Source organism: Rhea pennata, chromosome 1, assembly GCF_028389875.1.
Source record: "Rhea pennata isolate bPtePen1 chromosome 1, bPtePen1.pri, whole genome shotgun sequence".
Lineage (NCBI taxonomy): Eukaryota > Metazoa > Chordata > Aves > Rheiformes > Rheidae > Rhea > Rhea pennata.
Genome location: NC_084663.1, coordinates 88,360,927 through 88,380,648, shown reverse-complemented (window position 1 = coordinate 88,380,648; position 19,722 = coordinate 88,360,927). Strand labels below are relative to the sequence as shown.

At 36.7% G+C, this 19,722-nt stretch overlaps 1 protein-coding gene across 2 annotated transcripts in view; it reads left to right on the top strand.

Annotated features, from left to right (window-relative positions):
- Nucleotides 1–2,013: 2,013 nt before the first annotated feature.
- Nucleotides 2,014–19,722, top strand: part of STXBP5L (syntaxin binding protein 5L) — a 195,663-nt gene continuing 177,954 nt past the window's right edge. For both annotated transcript variants that reach the window (XM_062571698.1, XM_062571688.1), the window contains exons 1-2: nt 2,014–2,211; nt 19,345–19,442. In XM_062571698.1, the coding sequence (XP_062427682.1) occupies nt 2,014–2,211; nt 19,345–19,442 (296 nt within the window). The remainder of the gene's footprint in view (nt 2,212–19,344; nt 19,443–19,722) is intronic.

The window sequence follows — 19,722 nt, the reverse complement described above, 5'->3', positions numbered from 1 at the left end:
CAATTTCCTGAGACATTTTATGTTTGCTTGGTCTTCCACATAATGAAGGGTGTTTAAAAATATAGATCTAATAATTTTATCAGGAGAGCAGAGAAACTGAGGCCACAGCCACCTCAGCCCAGGGCCCACCCACCTCCCGGGCCAGCCAGACGCCGCCGCATTTGGGCGTGGCCAACGGGCGAGCCGGCACCGCCCCGCGGGACCACCCGCACGTGCCCAACCACAAGCGCGCTCCCCCCTTCCCGCCTCCTGGGCTGGGCCCAGCTCCCCCGCCCGCCTGGCCACCCGCCCGCTCCTGCTGGCCCCGCCGTGCTGGGGGAGGGGCGCCACCGCGGGGAGAGCACCGCACGGCTTCGCGGCGAATTCGGCCTGTCGGCTTTGCCATTGGTGGAGATGCGTGCCCATCTTTGCCGTGGCCCAATCAGATACCGCGCAGCCGGCGCTGCGGGCTCGGCGGCTGTCAGTCATGCGGACCCACCCTAGCAAGTTCCATCCCCGACCCTGCCTGTGGCTCTGCCTATTGGTCCGCTCGCCCAGCCTTGAGTCGACTGGCCGCGGAGCCAATGAGAGCAGGCCCCGCCTTCCCACCTCCGCTCCATTTATGTCACTCAGCTGGCCCTCAGGCAGCCAATCCGAGCCTGCCGCTGCTGTCAATCATCAAGTGTTGCCCCTCCCCCTCCCGAGCGCGCGCACCGGGCCGGGGGGGAGGGGCGAAAGCGGCTGGGCGCGCGCTGGTGCAGCAGGCGGAGTCGGGCGAAGAGGGTGGCCGCGGGGGGAGCGGAGAAGGAGGGGGAGGAGGAAGAAGGGAGAAGGGGAGGGGGAGGAGGAGGAGCTGCGGCTCAGTACCTCGGAGAGCGGCTGGCGCGCGCGCCGGGCCAGCGGGAACAGCAGCTCCCGCTCCCCTGCCCCGCTCCCGCCTGCCTTCTCCCCGTCAGCGGCTCGCGCCGCGCCAGGCACCTGCGCCCCCGGCGACCGTTAGGAACGGTTGCCCCGGCGCGAGCGGCCGCGGCACGCGCGTTGCCCCGGTTACCCGCGGGGCCGAGGGAACGGCGGGCAGTCCCCGCTGCGGCGGAGCAGCTTCGGTGGCCGGGGCAGGCAGGAGGGCGCCGGGGCTGCGGAGGCAGAAGGAGGCACGGGGTGCCGCGGGCCAGCGGCGGCAGGGACGGGACAGGTGGCCAGCCCGGGGCGGCCAGGCTGGCTGAAGGGATCGCCGGTTGTCGCGGCTCGGTCCTCGCGGAGCGGCCGGGCGCTGAGGGGCGGCCGCGGCCCCTCGCCCGGGGAAGGCAGCAGCTTGGCGCCGAAGGGAGCCAGGGCTTCCCTCCCCCGCCCCGGGCCGGGGAGCGGCTGCTCACCCTCCCGGTCGGGCACCCGGCGGGGAGAAGAGGATCAAGGGCAGCAGCCGTCGCTGGCACTTGCTCAGAGAGATAGGTAAATAGGTAGCAAGAGTAGCAGCAGCTACAGGAGGAGAGTGGCGAGCGAGAAAGAGAATCCACTCTTCTAAAACCCTGGAGGCAAAAATACCTGTTATTGACAGGGTTTTGTTTGAGGAGGGAGAAGAGATTGCAAGTGGCTGAATTTTTGCAGTTTTCTTAAAATATTCAGGTACCGAGGGCAAATCATAGACAAAAAAGATAGAGAGATGGACTCTACTCTTTTGGATGCTGGCTTGATTTTTTTATTTACTTTTTAGCCACTGATAAATGTGGATTTTGTGAGAGAAATCAGATGGCAGGTGTTCCATTGTTCCTTGTCTGAACATAAATCTTAGTTTCGCTGCTTGTGGATTTTTATTTCTTAAAAGGACCTTTCTAGGTAGCTTTTACATCTGACAAAATGAAGCCTTGGTATTTTTCAGTCAGTTATACCTAATACTGAGCTTCTGTTTTGTACAAGGGACTGAAGTGCTGCCTCACTCAGAGGACCCTTAAAGACTTTCTCTTTTGCTACATGTAGCTGAACGTGTTACAACACATCCTTTCCCCCCCTCAAAATTCTCCTAAATATTTTTCCAAAATGAAGAAATTTAATTTTCGCAAAGTTTTGGATGGTTTAACTGCCTCATCCCCTGGTGGAAGCAGTGGTAGTGGCAGTGGTGGTGGAAGTGGGGCTGCTGGTGGCTCCACGCACCCAGGAGGAACTGCAGGAGCTGCGGGGACTCCCAGAGATGAGATCCAGGAGACACTGACTTCAGATTATTTTCAAATTTGTAAGGTAAGAACTGGCAGTATTTTTACTATGGAAATAACAAAACCTGCATTTGGGGTGGGGGGGAGCTTGGTAATATGATACCAATAAATCTTTTGCTTGAGAACTGCAGTGGTTGTATAAGGACTTTGGCATGAAAGGACAGAAATCTCACTGATGTTTTTTTCTTTCTGCTGCAGAGTTGGGGTAGTCAGTAAATTCATAACAATCTTAATTTCAGCATTGAGGGCCAAATCCTGAGTTCATTCTCAAATCCAAAACTAGAAACAAGATCGTGGGCAGAAAAGCAAATCAGTAGATGCTAGTACAAATAAAACTTACAAGTCATTACAAATTTAAAACTGTATACATCTACTACCTCTCCTCCCTGATCCCATCCTCTCTTCCTTTCCTTTTCTCTTCCTTAAGCTAGAAGTAAAAGCAGCGCAGTTTTTTGCTGAACATAGTGTTTTCATTTATTACTTGTGAAGGATTGGATGTAGCTTCAGGGTTTGTTTGTTCATTTTTTAGTGTTAGCCCTGAAAAATATCATTAGATAACAATAAATGTAGTTGGACAGCGTAAATATTGAAAGTTTCCAAATTTGTTTGGTACTGGTTTTATATATTGGTTAGGTCCTTCTGGTAGAAGATGTAAGATATCGCTGTGTTTACTACATTTTATGCCTCTTTTCTGCAATGGAGCTTTCAGTGATGTTCTTAAATACAAGAGTAAAATCAGTACAAACTACTGACCGACCTTGGAATAGAAAATCACACTTCTGTAATGAACAACAAAAAAGAGTGAGATTATATTATAATCCTCTGAGCCTATGCTGTTATCTTTAACTTTGATATTAATTCTGTAGACTTCACCAGAAGTTTTGTTTGCATATTTATTTTGCTTATAACCTTCAAAAAACAGTATTTTTAATTAGTGCAATTTACATTATTAAGAGAGAGTAAATGAGTTTCACCCATTAAATACACCATCCTTTCTTTAGCTAGTCTAAGGACACCCACTGATTTAAAATTTAGGTTATAGTCTACTTCAGCACATTGTCATTTCTTTTTGTGTTGCGGGAAGATGGAAGAAGTATAAACAAGCAAGACAACCTTATAAAACAGTTGTGTACAGATCTGGTCTTAGTGAAAAACAGAGCTTTCATAATCTCAGATACCATGATTCACATTCTGTTCTGTTTTCAGATACAGCTAATGTCAAAACTCATATCAACTTCAGGGCAAGAAGGATTAGCCACCATGACTTAAAGAGCTTTGGAACAGTTCTATACAAATTCTAATTGCAGTGAGTTTTACAGTCCTTTGCCATCCATGAAAGCAGGTTCAGGCCTTTTGAGTCAAATTCACCTGTATGTATACTGTATCTTGTGAAATGCTAGATACTTCAGTACATGACTTTCCCTTTTTAACACCTCAGTAAAAAGATAATGCAAATAATCAAGATACACTGAAACATCATTAGGTCTGACATTCTGAGAATTCTGAGTAAGGCTAAAACTGACCACAGTTCTCCATGTTTAAGTCATCTGGTAGTGCCAAAGATCTATATTTTTATGTTATATTTTTATTTTGTGTGGTGTATTTGCAAAAATAGACAAAAGAAGATGAATTGTAAAGAAAAAAACCTTTAATTCTCTACCTTATCTCTCAAGTTCCCTTCTTTGGTTTAATATTACTTCAAGACAGTTGTGTGTTACGGTTTGATAGATCTGCTTGGGAATATGAGTGTACTGGGAATACATCATCTTGAGAAGATTTCAGCAGGCAATAATTGCCACCCTTATAAATTAGAAGACTTAACTCTCAGGTTAAAAAGTAAATATTTGTATAGGATTGCTTTTGGTTGCAACAGCACTTGTTTATGAATGCATGGTGCTGCAGAAATCAACTGTATAGTACACAAAATACCAGTTTCCTTTTTTCAAAGTACGAAAGTATACTAAAAGCAAACTTCCCAAAATACTTTGTGATTATGTGCACAAAATACTGCAATGTTTATTCAGCAGGCTTACCTTACTCAGCTGTATTGCGGTTTAGTAACATTACAAACATGCTCGAGTAAACCAGCAAAAAACCCACAGGCCCCAATCCTGCATTATGTACTATGCAAGTGGACTGAAAGCAGTGGGACTCTACGCAGGCGCAGCTTTCAATCTGCATGCTACAGGGTGAAGGATCTGAGCCATAGTTTGTACCTCAATCAATCAGAATTAAATTAAAAATAAAGCAGGACACAGATAATGAAAGCTTTTCTTTTCTCAAGCTTTTGTCGTGCAGAACTTCTGACTTTTCAATTGTGTATTTTTGTGTTAAGTTACATAAGTTATATTGCCTGCATGTTTAAGGACCCATGATCTGTGATCCTGCCGCACACAGAACTGATTAAAGCAAATGGCAGGTTTAGGTTGTTATGATATACAGGATCAAGGCAGATGGTCCCACAGCCTAAGTAATATCCTAAAACAATTTCCATTTCTTTGCTGATTGCTAAATCTTCATTTAGATGTGAAACATAAAAGCTGACTCATACTTAAGAACTAAAGGGCCTTACCCTGCAGTCTTTACTTAAATAAATTACCTTTTTGGAGTTTGTGGGAGGTCTTCTAGACTACAAATACAGATTTGATGCTCTATCAGAACATTGGTTTTATTAGCAACACACTTGAAAGCTGCATCACCCTTTTGTAATATTTTTAGGATTCTTATAACTACAGTGTCTTTTCAAGATGTAGATGAAACTTAATAGAAGTAAATTTGAATATTTTATTTTACTCTGAGATGTTCACAATGAATTACTTCTGGCATTTATTTTTCTATATAGAAGATGACATTAATGATTTAAAGAATACAAATGAAATGTTCTTGAAACTATTATGTATGAAATAGCTGCAGCCTTTCTTAGGTATGATAAATCTATGTAGCTATACTAATGAATCAATGGCACCCTTTTAAAAAGTATTAATTTAATGATGTGAAACTGTCAGCTGTATTTTGGGACAACAGCAAGCTGAGGTATAGTTCATGCTATACTTAGGGCTGCCCTTGGGATTTGAGTATCCACATGCAAATCATAAAGATATTGATTATAGTTCACATTAGCTGAATTGAATGTGTGAGACAGTAGTGTCATGCCAAAAGCTAGGTATGATACAGTAGAATGTTTTAGTAAAGTTTATATTAATTTTAATGAGGATAGAGCTAGTCTCCTAGTTAATCCTCCTTTATATTCTCCCCTCATATATTTTTCTGGCAAGGATTTTTTAGGCTAGTCTGTGTTTGTCCATAGTATGTAGAAATTACCATATAGCAGTGGGAAGAAATCTCATGTTAGTATAGGAACTGAGAAACTCACAGTTAGGATGTTGCAAATCATTTGAGTAGAACTTTCAGCAGTAAGAGCATAAATGGAGGAACTAGTGATTTCATTACTTTTGCAGAAGGTCATTTTTTAGGGGGTAAAGTGGTTTGGAGAAGACTGAATAAGAATGAAGATGTAATTTTTTCAAACATATAGTGCATATTCTTTATGAAAGTAAGTCTCTTATAAAGAACTATATGAGCTTGTCTTGAAGAAAGATCACAGGATTGAATTTGTAGAGCATGGTGTTAATAATTCTATGTAGAAAATATTTGAAATCAAGACCTCAGTTAAGAACATAGTAACAGTTATACTTGACTAGGTCTATCTAAATTAATCCAGTCCAGTATGTTTTCTGTAGTTGTAGGCAGCAGCCAGATACCCTGGAAAATGTCCAAGAGCCAAGTTCAAGAGCCTCGGAGTAATCTTGTGACAGACTTCCCCCTGAAACTGATGGTTATGTGACTACCTTTAAACCCTGAAGCATGAGATTTGTATTTTCTCCCAAACTGATCTGAACTGTTATTACTGAGTAGCTTTGCATCCCATAATAATCATCTCATAATAAGCATCCCTTTGAATTTTGCTATATTACGCATATTGATGATATAGTCATAGTTTCAGTATGCACATCACCTCCTACTTATAGGAAAACCCATGGAGGTCAGAACAGGTTTAGGATTTTGTTGAAACCCGTGTGGAAGCCCATGGATTGATTACCAAGGTGCCTTCCTAATCCCGCTTATTTTTGACAAAAGCAGGTCCTCAACATGCATCCAATCAGTAGTCATATTTTAAAGACCATTTCTTACACTGGCATTTCTTTGGAATCACAACTATAATAGTGTGTACTGTTTTTTGGCTGAACTCTTGTTTCAAAGACTGAAATTATCTAAAAATATTTTGATTCAGACATTTCAAAGTTTATGATGCCAATTTAGATGCAGATGAGTTTTGAAGACTTGTTGGATGTTTTTATCATGTTGATGTCCCAACAGGACAGAGAAAGAGTCTGATAGTTCTGTAAAGCCTGTATTTACATATCTTTATTATCCATTTTCCCTATAAGCTGACCTTAAAATTTAACTTCCTCGGTTTATAGATGGTGATACTTTATTTGGTAAGCCTAGGAAGGGGAGCATTCAGTCCCTCTGACAGCAGTTCAGTAGATAATTTTAAGTCTGGATGCAACATAAAGCTAAGTTAAAAGATAATAGAAGATGAATTTTTAAAGGAAAGTTTCAGAACAATTGTTTCAGAAACATTATTTTTGGTTATAAAGAATAATGGAAAAATTACTTTTGACCTTAAAAAATTCTTTGGTGTAAGCAGTGCACAGTGTTTTAATTAGTTTGAATTGTTTGATTAGTCGGTGCTGTTTCTGTGTTGTAAGATCATTCAGGGCCAAAATAAAGAAAATTATGTGAAGTGCTTATATTTCAGAGAAGACCCATTTTAAAATTAATATTAACCTGTACGTATTAGTGTTCAGAGTTCATTCTATATTCAAATAGTAAATAAGATATAATGTTGAGAAGGATTTCTCATATATAACAGAGTTTGAATCTAATGTTTGGTGCAAAGCCAAATTTTGTTTAAAAGTACCAAGCCAGAAATGATGCTTCCATAATTAGATAACGGTAATTTTATGGGATGTGTGATGAATGTAATGTATTTTTTTTTATATTTCTGTGTTAATCTGAAATAAGGCTGATCTGTGATAGAGTATAGCGTGTGTAAAGCTTCTTTGTTAAGAAATTTGAAGACAGTTATACTACCATAGGTAGCATACTAGAGACACTGTTGTCTTTTTTTTGCAAACAAAATACCAACCTTTTTGCATTAATATATCTGTGATTTGTTAATCAAATTTTAGCCCTAAATGCATTAAGAAAGATCCATCCAGGCCAATACATGCAATTACAGCCTCAAAACCATTTTAAGAGGAATGTTAAGATGCAAAATAAAGCACTGCAAAATTCTGAATTTCCTAGATTATGTTTGCTTGTAGATAAAACCTTTAATTATATATTTATTCTATATGTCTTATTTAATAAAATGAATAGTGTTTGCTGAATTGAAAACTCTTCAATGTTTCTTTGCATACTTACCATTCGTAACATACCCTTATACTAAGTGCTCATCACTGTAGTTTTGAAAGCTTTATAAACATTAATGAATTGATTTTTACAATATTTCTGTGAGATTGAGGTTTTATTATTTCGACAGTATAGATGAGCAAATGAGGCACAGAAAATCCAAAATGCCAGATTGCAAAGTGTCCACTAATTTTGAGTGTCCAGCTTGACCTGCCATGAATCTGATTTTTTTAAATATATTTAATATTTTTATACTACTTATGTCTTCTGTGCTCTACTGTTTTCACATTCTGTTACAAACATTTTGCACATCCACTGAATATTCTTTAGGCTGGTTATTCATGTTGTTGATTTAGATGTGCACCCCTGATAGTCTGAATGGCTCTGAATTTCCTTCCTTTCTCCATTGGGCTAGACAGAATTCTGGCCTCAGATTGGACCTGTGAATTGTACCTAAGGTGTCCAAATGCCATCAACCTCCATTATCTGAAACTGGTCATTCAGAAAATGAAGGATACATGATTAGGTGCCACATGTTAAAAGTTTAATCTGTTCCCCTTGGCTGTATCATTTATAAAATGAAGGGTAAGAACATGGATAGTATTTACTTTCTGTAATCCTCTGTCTCAATTATACCTTGCACCTTCCTATTTTATACCAAATAGACAACTTTGACAGAAGTATCTTTTCTATTGCATACCTTTGGTATGTGCATAGGACAGACCACATTATACTATGCATGTCAGGAGGCAAAAGTTCTATAAATGAAACATAATGCATACACAAAAGGGGAACAAATTCACATTGCATAGATTATCTTAATTTGTGTATGTCCTGATTTTTCTGTTTTTCATGGTTGACTTTGCATTTTTGGCAATATGATTTTAATCACATTTTGTGTGATGTTTCAATAGTTCTATTTTTCTTTTATCTAGTGATTCCATAATCTCACTTATATGAAGTCCTTGGTTAAAGAATTGGAACCTAGGATATACTTTTTCCACATAAGATACTGAGAACATCTCTCCTTACTAGTAGTGTACCTTAAGGATAACTAACTTCCCAGTATTTATGCGTCACTTTTTCACAGCCACTTGTTCAGAAGTCAGACCATCATAACAGGATGACTTTACACTCCACTCTTCTTTCCCTGAGCAGATGATAGGATTGGGAAATCCTGGGATAACCTTGAAATTGTGGAAAAAACTCTCATGGAATGCATTGAAGAAGAGTATATTCCTCAGTACATGAGGAGCGTACTGAGTGCCTTCCTGTTTGCATAGAACAAGCCTCCAGCAATCTGGTGAGGTGATGTAGTCTCTCACTCTGTGAGAACTGTAATGAATTCATACTTGGGATTTGGAGCCTTTCTCATCCCCGAGTTTTCTCTTGTTCCCACTCCTTTCTTTTTGAGTGGCATAATTTTTATCCTCTTACCTGTTATCCTCAGCTGGTGGGAATTGGACACACTGTTTCTATATGCTGTACCTCACTTTTGGGTCACCAGTTGGTCAGTGAGAAAGTTTTTCACTATTGTATTGCAAAAAGTGATTTTGAATTGCTTCCATGAGGGTGGAGGAGGTTTAGTCTGGGTTGCCCATATCTCAGGGACTTTTTTAATCATAGAACTGTTGTGCAAAACACTAGCTGCATAAGCAACTCTTCTTCCTCTGCTTATGTGTTAAAGACCTGTAGCTCGGTTCTGAAAGAAATGACTGAGATGTCTGCAGTTAGAGCTTCATGGATAAAAATATGAAGTGGTGGGAGATTTCTTTTTCCTCAGTAAAAATGTATATACCGCCTAAAATAAACAGCTGTCTTCAAGGAAGATGGACTAAATCTAAGACAGACCCATTCCCTTTGGTTAGTTTAGATGACTCCATTTGTATCTGACTCATATTCTGAGGCATCTGATGCTCCTTAGTGTATGTTAGATTCCAAAATCTCTTTTTGGGCTCTGTGTCAAAATATTGTGAAAAGTAAATATCAATATCATCATTTTTATAAATAGAGAAAAGAAAGCAAGAGAGAGGCAAAGTAATATACTCTAAGTTAGGTAAATGTACTGGTTTACTGGCTGTACTGAGAAACTGCTTATAAAAGCAGCTTATATAGATTGGCTAATTTTGTCACAATATATGTTAGAATTTTGGTATGGAGGCAGTTAGAGGACTGTGTAATTAGAAGTACAAGTAATCTGCATCAGGAGTGGGGAGAGAAAGCAATATTGTTAGGTACAGATGGCTGGTAAATATGTTCAAATGTAATAAGGTGTTATCTTTGTACAGTGCTATGTCCATTTCTAATAGTTCACTAACAAAGACTTTGAATAGTAAAAAATAGTAGAGACAATCTGTTGCCTGTAGCTAGGGTCAAAGTCTGTTGAGATACACTTTTTACGGTTCTATTGAAGTTAAGTTGAGTAAGGTACTGAAAAAAAATTCATCTTTAATATTTAACAGTTTGAGTTGATGAATGCATGTACTCAAACATATCCAGTGTATCCTTTTTGCAGAATTTGAGTCTAATCAATTAAAAGCCGATGTTTATATTTCATGGAAGAATTTACTGTGTATGAACATTAATGACGTAAAGTCAAACAAACAGAAGTCAGGACCCTTATTCAGCTCTTATTCAATTATGCTTGCATGTGTGACAATCCAGTCTTTCTCATATGAAGTGTCTGCTTATATTATGTTATATCCTCTGTTACATTTGGTTTGAACATTATACAAAATGCAGGTTGGATGCACATTCTTCTGTTTGTGTTCTTCACCATGGTTCCTATGAGAAAATCTCTGTTATCCATTGGGCATTATAAAAGTCATACTAAGTGAATTAGGAACTTTGACCTCTGCATCATTCACCCCATTCCATCTTTCCTGTCCTTTAAGAATGGAGATGCGTTCTCAGTTACACCTGTCTATAGTCAGTTTTCTTACAGATATATTCCCTCATAGTTCTTGATAAAAGTTGTAAAAAAACAGGTCCTTAGAACCCTTGTTCATTCATCATTTCTCCCTAAATATATTTTAAAGTGTATTTTAAGTGAAGTGTGTGGCAGGAAAACGAGATATGTGATTATGTAAACAGGGATGTGATTCTGTGTGATTCTTCTGATCTTTGGGTATTGCATTTTCATTTTTGTCCCTAAGCTATGCCCATATAGGTATGTAGGGGGGAATAATAATGTGCAGGATCTGCTGGATTTCAGTGCTGTCAGAGAATGAAAAGCTGCCACAAAATATCTGTTCCATTCAGAATGTATTTTCACCCTATGCAAGATGAAATATTTCTATATTCAACATCAGAAAAAAAAAAGTGCTCAAATTATATACAATATGCATACAGTAAAAAGTTAGGAAAAGATTAATTATGAATAATAAATTATAAATTATGTTGTACATGATGAGTTATCCTAAGTTCTGCTAATGGCATTTGTGTCCTGGGGTCTGTAGTGGTAATACAAAAACAGAAGATGATGGTGCAAAATAGAACATTTTCAAAGGAATCCTGATGGTTCTACACTAAAAATGCAGATTATCTCTGTATCAAAATAGGCATGTAAAACTGCTTTTATTTTTGTGTTTTATGTTTTCTATTTTTTATTATGCTTTTATTTTGTTTACTTTTCAAAAGGAAGCTTCAAGAGCTTTTTCACAGCAGTAAAATCATGGGAATTTTCTGCAGAATTTTTGAATTCCTCAAAGTGGCTGAAATTTAATTAAAATATTCTGAACACATCAAACAAAATATCCACTTCAGGACAGTAACTAGACCTGGATATAATCAGCCTGAAATATTAAATTTCCAGAAAATCTGAAAATGGAAAGACACAGAATATTAATTTGAGATATTGCTGTGTTGTTCTGGTATAACTTTAATAAAAAACAGATTTTTTAAAACCTTCCCATCATCATTACAAAATCGTGTTATTCTCTGCATCCACAATCAGAATGAAGATAGAAATGTTTTCATTTCGGAGTTATCAGATGTGTTGAATGTTTTTGCCTTTCTTGTAAATATCCATAAAACAGATCTCTGCTGTATTGTTGATATTCTGAACAGAACATAATTTTGAGTTTTATTGTAGTATCGTTAAATGCTGCAGCAAAAACAAAAGAAGATCAAGCTAAACTACTGTTTGAATTACTTTGATATAAAGCCTATAATAAGCTCCCATTTGGACAGAAGTCTCATTTAAATAAATAGGCCAAATTTAGGTTCATTAAAGTGCATGACATTTTTTATTTTACACAAAAGTTGAAGTCATAGGTATTTATGTAAAAATTTGATGCCCCATTTATTCTTATCGGTTTTACTGTTTCACTGGCGAGAGTGGGAAGCCTGTTATAGCACATTTACTAAACAAGGGATGCAATTCCTTTCTTGCATTCTCCATTCCCTGTCTTTTTGTGTATTTCACTTTTTCATTTTTTAATTGTTAGAGCTCTTCCAGGAAAAAAGGGAGGGAGGAGGTGAAATCCCTCTACTCATGATGTAGAGCTAAGATTGCACCAAAGAGGATGGTACTTGCCTTGGGATGATTATATTCATGAATTGCCATATTTATGCTGTAATTCAGTGCTGTGGTAGATTTGGCAAGTGGGAGTAGCTGTCAGGAGTTTGGCCACAGCAGCAATGACTTAAATAGATCAAACAAGTAAGATGAAAATCCAAGGAATAATGCAGTCAATCAATATAATTTTACTTATTTGTGAATTTTTATATCTGAATTCTGCTCATTTTGTATTTTTGACAAACTCTCCTGTATATCAGAAAACAGGCTAGGGAAAAATACTTTTTGGAACTGATAAGACCTTATTGTCCCCTTCGTTTCACTTGGCCGTTTATATCTATATAATTCCGATGTGGAATATGACCACTCTGACTTCGTAGTTTGCAAAGAAGTGGAAAATCACATCTCTAAAGTTTCTGCAGAGATTTTTCTCGTGCAAAGAGGAATTCTATGAGGGTTGCGAGATTTGGCCTTTGTCTTTTATTTATTACTGTTGTTTATTGTTGTTTATTTTTAAAAGCAAATGTTTTTATTTTTTTAAATAAAATGCATCTGAAAGATGCATTTGGTTGTATTTTGGATGTATTTTCTTTTCCAGGGCCAAAGCAATTTGAGGAAATTCAAAATTCATGTGATGTGTAGTAGAACTGGCATGTTTCTAAAAATCGATCATATGGTCTGCATGCAGACTTTTTTAAAACAGTAGAGTGAAAAAATACATATTAAAAATATATACTTTATAATATTTTTTGCAGTCTTATGTTTTAAATTTTTGAAGTAGAATTTTGAAGTACAGCTGCTTCTAAAAGAAAAAAAGGGCTCATGTTCATAGTACAAAGATGTATAATATACAATTCAGTTCAGTTCAAATACTAATAATATATCTCTGATTTTTTCATTATAAATATAATTACCAGTGTATAATATTTGTGATACCAAACTGTTAAAATTTCAGGTTGTGTTTAAAGTCTACTGTGGCTTATTAAGTGACCTTTTGTAACAAAGTCAATTTTGTAATTTAAAAGTTAAATGACAAAATGAATTTGCCTATTACTAAAACTATTATTCTTCTATGCTGAAAGATGCCTATATAAATACTATGAAACTTGCTGAATAGTTTGATCTGTTTGTGTGTATATATTCTTTCTTTTCACCACTATATTGCCTATTTCATTAACACTTCTTTTTTCTTTGCGTATCCACATATTCCATGTTTTTTTCTCTGTTGTGTTTTTTTCAACCAATACTAATCCCCTTTTTCTTCCTCTCTCAAATGGGCTGCTATACATGAAGGTTGTAAGCTCATAAGACATGCCCGGCTGAGATAGACCAAAGGTCCATATAAACCAGTAGTCAGTTTCTAGCAGGGGTATTAGACTGTGTCATTTAGGGAGAATAATCAATTAGATTACTTTCTGTAGTCCATTCCCTTTGTAAACGCCCATCATCCACAATCACTGGACTGGAGATGCTAGCGACTATATCCTTACCTAGTCTTTTTAGTATTCGTTTATTGATATTGTCCATGAATTTGTTTAATTCCTTTTTGAATCTGCTGATGCCATCTGCCTTTACAACATCATATGGCACTAGGTTTCAGAAGTTCATTACCTGTTGTGTACAGCAGTACTTTTTCTGGTTGAATGGTCTTCTTGTTTTGAGAGCCTGTGTGGATTTGATGAATAACAGTTCCACATTCACCTGATCCACAGCCTTCTTGATTCAGTAAATCTCTGACATATACCTCCACAACCACCTTCTCTCTAAATTGAAGTCCCAGCATTTTTAATCTCTCCTAGTGAGGTTCATGGTTCCATCACCTTGAGCATTAGTTGCCCTTTCTATATTGTTTCTGACTCCACTAGTGCTTCAGATGTGCAGACCAGTGCTACATGCAGTACTCTAGGTTTGGGCTCACCAAGGCTGTACATAGGAGCAAAATGATGCCTTCTGTGTTATTCTCAGTACCTTTCCTGATGATTCCCAAAGTTAATTGGCTATTTTGGTTGTTGCTTCACATTCAACCAAAGACTTCAGGCTACTTTCTACAATGCCTGTAAAATCACTTTTCTTAGCTGTAAATGCTGGTTCCAAATTCATCATCTCATAAGCTTAGTTTAAATTATTTTTTCCTATATATCTTATGTCTGTCCCCACTGAAGCTCATTCATCATTTTTTGCCCACCTATCCCAGTTAATGAGGTCTTTTTAGAGTTGCTCACCATTGGTACTGAATTTGACTACCCAAAGAGGCTTAGTATCAGCTACAAACTTGGAGATGTGTTCACTACATTTTGTAGATCATAGAAGATGTTGGATAAAATTGGTCCAAGCAAGTGAGTTACCCTGTTTCTGACTTCTCCGTGGTAAAAAATCAACATTAAACCTCATCATGTGTTTCCTGTTCTTTACCAACTTCCAGTCTGTAAAAGAACCTTTTCTCCAGTCCTACAGCAACTTTGTTTCTTTAATTACCTTACTGTGTAAGGTTATTGGAAAGCTTTTAGAAAATTCAAATATATTCATATCCCCTTTGTCCACATACTTACTAACAGCTTCATTGAATTCAAAAAAAACTGGTCAGACAGGCTTTCCCATTGCAGAAACCCTGCTGACTTTTCGACCAGAGCATCTTTATCCATTCATTCAGTGATCTTAGACTTCATTCTACCATCTTGCCAGGGATAGAAGTCAGCCTTCCTGGTCTGTAGTTCCCAAGATCCCTTCTAGAGTCCTTTTGGTAGATGGAATTTTCCATGCTATTGTCTCTAGCTTTTGTGTGCAGAGAGAAACAAAGTGAAAGAACCATCAATGGGTATCTTTATCTGAGAAAAAAATGTGCAATTTGTAGAACCATTTATGAACATACTCAGAAGCCATGGCCTGTAATGCATGGTAAAAGCTAAGTGGAATCCATGGCTTGAGTTTGAAATTTTGGAAAGTTTTAGCTAAGCTTAAATTAAAGTAAATATATATTGCTTAAAAAATGAAACTTTAGCTTATAAAAATGTACCCTTTCTGTATCATCTTCTTGGGATGGAAGCCCACTGATATCTTGTCTTCTTCTCATCTTTCCTGAGCAGGGAGCAAACAGTCTTACCAATCAGAGAATCCAGGCACAGAAGCCTGTAAATGAGGAAAGTCATGGCTGTATAGGACTATAATGCATGGCAATACGTCTTCAGAAAGGCCCATTTTCACCACTACAAAGTCAGCGAAAGCCAGAATCATTGACATATATTAATTTCTTACACAGCTAAATTAAAAGGATCTCTGAGAATCATATGTAGGCTTCAATCAGCACTTCATCCCTTATTCCACAAACAAATAAATTACTTGCTTCAGTGAGACTTCTGCATGTGGCAGGCTAGTCACAAATTGGAAACAGATTCTGTGTCCTGAGTCACAAGCTTAGACCACATTGTTCAATTTTAACAAACACACTCAAAATATTATTTACCTAGGTAAATCAGTTTTGTTGTCAAATGTTACACAAAATGAGATACATATGAAGTAGAACAGTTACAAATTTTACCTTTAGGCAAGTTTAGGAGGGACAGTTTTGCATCATATGCCTTGGTAGTGTTCAAAATAGAGTTTAGTCCTGTATTTTCTGAAATTATTTAAAGAAGATCGAAATTATTTTGAAAAATCATGACTTTGCAGTCTAATATAAAGTACAATAGGATAAAAGTTAAGAAATGCTCTTATACTGAAAGGCTACATTATGTACTGTGTGAACAATTAGACTGGATATTGCCTATTACTGCTAATGGAATTTTGGTTTTTGGCTACAAAAATGTGTCATTGTATCTTAGAAAGAGCTCATTGTTTCACTCTGTACAGCATATTAAAATAAATTGCAAAATGCTTCAAGCCCAAATAATCAATTTCCTATAGTCATTTAGGTAAATTGGTTGTATAAAGTTTATTTTAATAGTACATATATGCAATTCACCATAAGAAAATTTATTTAAAATGGTTTTCATTACATTGAAAATGGAATAACAAACTGAACAAGGATTTATGCTGAAATCGTAGCTGCATTTATAATTGTTCTATTTCAAATAAAATATTTTAAATACTGCATATACACTGAATGTCCTAGGGAGCAGAGACTGTCTCTAGAGACAACATGCTAAAAAAGGAGACATAAAAGAAGCTGGATAATGCAGAGAGAAGCAGTCTTGGCTCCATCTGCTGTCTGCTTTTTCTCTCCCTTCTTTTGGCACCTTTCTTAGGACAGAGGAATAAGCAGGTCCTACATTTATGAGAACACTGATTGATATATTTAGGCTTCTTTTTTTTGCTGTTGTCTGCTGTTGAAATAGTTTGATTTTGGAAAAGATTTCTACTTTGTTTTGCATTTTCTGGTCACTGCTGAGAGTTTTGATCTACATTGTTCCTACCAGACACAGCACAGAGCATGTGGTAATATACTTTGTTTATCACCTTAGGATCAAGTTATTTCTGTAGTCCTCTCCCCTTCCTCACCTGTATTACTAAATGCTGTAAGGAAGTGCAGGCACACTTCTAGAATCATTATTAATTCTTGCATATATGCTCATATTAATAGTATCAATATATTATTGAAAAATCTACTTTAAGTGCTGTGTTCTCATGTCTATTTTTCTCATAGTCCCTGGAAATTGGATGGTTGTTAGAGTATTACAAAAGGCAAGAGGCTGGGGATCTAAAGTGTTAGAATTTGTCCTTGTTCTTCTGTTGAATAGACTTGATCTCCAGAATGACCTCTGAATCTGCTCCAATTTATGCCACAGTCTCAGTCATAGAGACATTTTTTCCATTTCAATGGTATACAGCATAGTTTGACTTTCCTTCTAGACTGTGTTTGTCCTTATTTTTTTATTATTTTTTTAATTGGGAGTTCTAATAAATGTAAATATTTTACTTGAAAATTGTAATTTACTTGAAGGATCAGTACATTTCAACAATATTTGTTATTCTACAAATGGAAGAGTTATGTATTCACAAGATCTTAAGTTAACTCCATATAGGAATTATTATAAATCCTCTTAATTTCAAAAACAGCTGAAAAATAGAAATAACAGTTTTGAGTCAGTCCTAGAGGTCAGGAATCTTTACTGAGCTGTGGTCCTTAAAGATGCACACAGCTAGTTCCCTTCCAAGTTACTTTGCCTCAATAGCAGAATTCAAGTAAGATTTCCAGATGAGAAGTCTGACTTCATATAGACCGCAAGAATACTGAAAATACAAGGAGGATGCTAAATACATAGGCAAGATTCAAATAAGTGTTTTAAAATACTTATCTTTAGTTTCTCAGATTGAAGAAGCAGGACTATAAGCCGCAGCCAGGGGTAAACCTTGGAAAAGTTTTGTCATGATTGGAATTGTTAGAAATTCAAACTTTATCATAGCAAGGATTTTAAAAAAATAATACTCAAAAAAACCTTTTTGAAAAATATATATTTTCAGGTATGGAAGAACATTTATTCACCAGAATACAGAAATCTGAAATTTCTGTACTATTTATTATTTATTAAAATTACTATTATTTATTATTACTATTATTTATTATTTATTTATTACTAAATAAATTAGTAATGCAGTTCGGCCAAACATTAGACACATTAGGAAATATTCCAGTTAGTAATTCCAGAGGGTTTTGTGACAAGAGAGGTAAAAGCATTTTTACAATATATAAGTCTAGTTCCATTTTAGGTTTCTTAAAATCAAATTGTTTAGTCTGAGCAATCCTACCACTTGAGAAGATGAGAAAATTAAAAAAAAAAAAAAAAAAAAAAAAAAAAAAAAAAAAAAAACAGAAACAAGAAACCTGCATACAAAACACCAAAGCAGAAACAGTGTCAGGGAGTCAGGGAGATCTTTAATAAATGTCTGCATTAACATAAAAAAATCAGTTACTATTTTGCAATTTACTGAAGTAGTATATATTTCTAAATTTTTGGAGTCTGGAAACTAGTAATTAGCATTTTTTTAAAGACAACCCTTATCAGTAATAATTAAACTATGAGATGAGTAAGATTTCTTTTAGGGAAGAATTTATTTACTGAACAACATGCATTTTGGTTGTTCCCAAACTACTTGTGAATGTCAGTTGAAGTGTTTTCAGCTGGAAAGAAAGAAATCATAGTTGGAGTGATACAGCTGTAGAGATCATCAGCTGCCTTTTACTCAACAGGTCTGCAATTAAGGACTCCCTCTTGTTGAAGTTGTTCCATAGGGACTGCTGAATACTTCAGCAGACACAGATCATTTCAAGGAAGAAAAAATATCTGAAAATGTTAAATTTCATTTGGTCCCAAGCACTTCCTCTCCATCCCAGCTGTGTACTAAAAAAGGCAATTTATTATCCAGCCTTAGGTAGGCAGACACACCCATTACAACTTCTTTTTTATTATTATTTGTATAATCTAGTGTAGTTACTCTTTTTCTTATGCTGGAGTCTTACTCCTTCGTGAAAATTGGGTAGGTCATATTGGTCATAGCCCTCAGGCTAATATTTTTTTTAAATATGATTGTTTTCAAACTCAAGCATGCGTTACTTCATGCTCAGTTCATTTATTCCCCAAAGTCTCTCTTCAACAATTAGAATTAAAAGCATAATATTATAAATAAAGATTAAGAAAGGATGAGTGGTTCAGTTGCTCATATTAAGAATATCTTTGATATGTTATTTTTTTAAATGATATTAAGGATTTTTACCTCATAGACTCAATTCTTTTTTTTGGTTTTTTGGATCTCTTACCCTGGACATACTCCATTCCTTTCTACTGTCTGTGACAATATTTTAAAAGCATACTAAATGTATTTTTTTTCAACTTAAAATTACAGCTGCCTGACATATTAAGATTATCTTACAGTATACCATATAAGCAAAATATACTAATTATATACTGGCATATTTTGCCATCTACTTTGTTAAAATAAAAGAATATAAAACAGTACAGAATAAATAGCATAATTTGAAATTGGCATGAGTGAAATTTACTTCTGTATTCAGAATGTTACATCTTTTTTAATACTTTTCTTGAAATGTATTGCAAACAATACAACATAAAGCAAAATACAGATTCTCTTCCTGTACAAGTGAAATAAAACATAAACTTGTTCTCTGTTGTTACAAATCATTCACTTTGTTCATTTGTTTTATTTCAGACGGTTCGCCATGGTTTTCCTTATCTACCCACTGCCTTAGCTTTTGACCCAGTTCAGAAAATTCTGGCAATTGGGACAAGAACAGGAGCCATACGAATGTATCCTTTTTTATTCAGAATTTGCGTGATTTCTGTATATTTGCAATACAGTGATATGAATCATCTTTACTTCCACAAGCACTCAGGTAAGATTACATTTTATGATGTTATATAACATTCTGTTTTCCTATATGGATCAGAAAAAGATGTGTTGTTGAGGAATTACTATTGGTTTATTAATGTGTCTAAAAGAGAATTTTTTTCAACATATGATTGGCATATGATCACAGTTTTGGCATATGATCAATATTCATTAATGTAAAGCAGAATCAATTTTTGA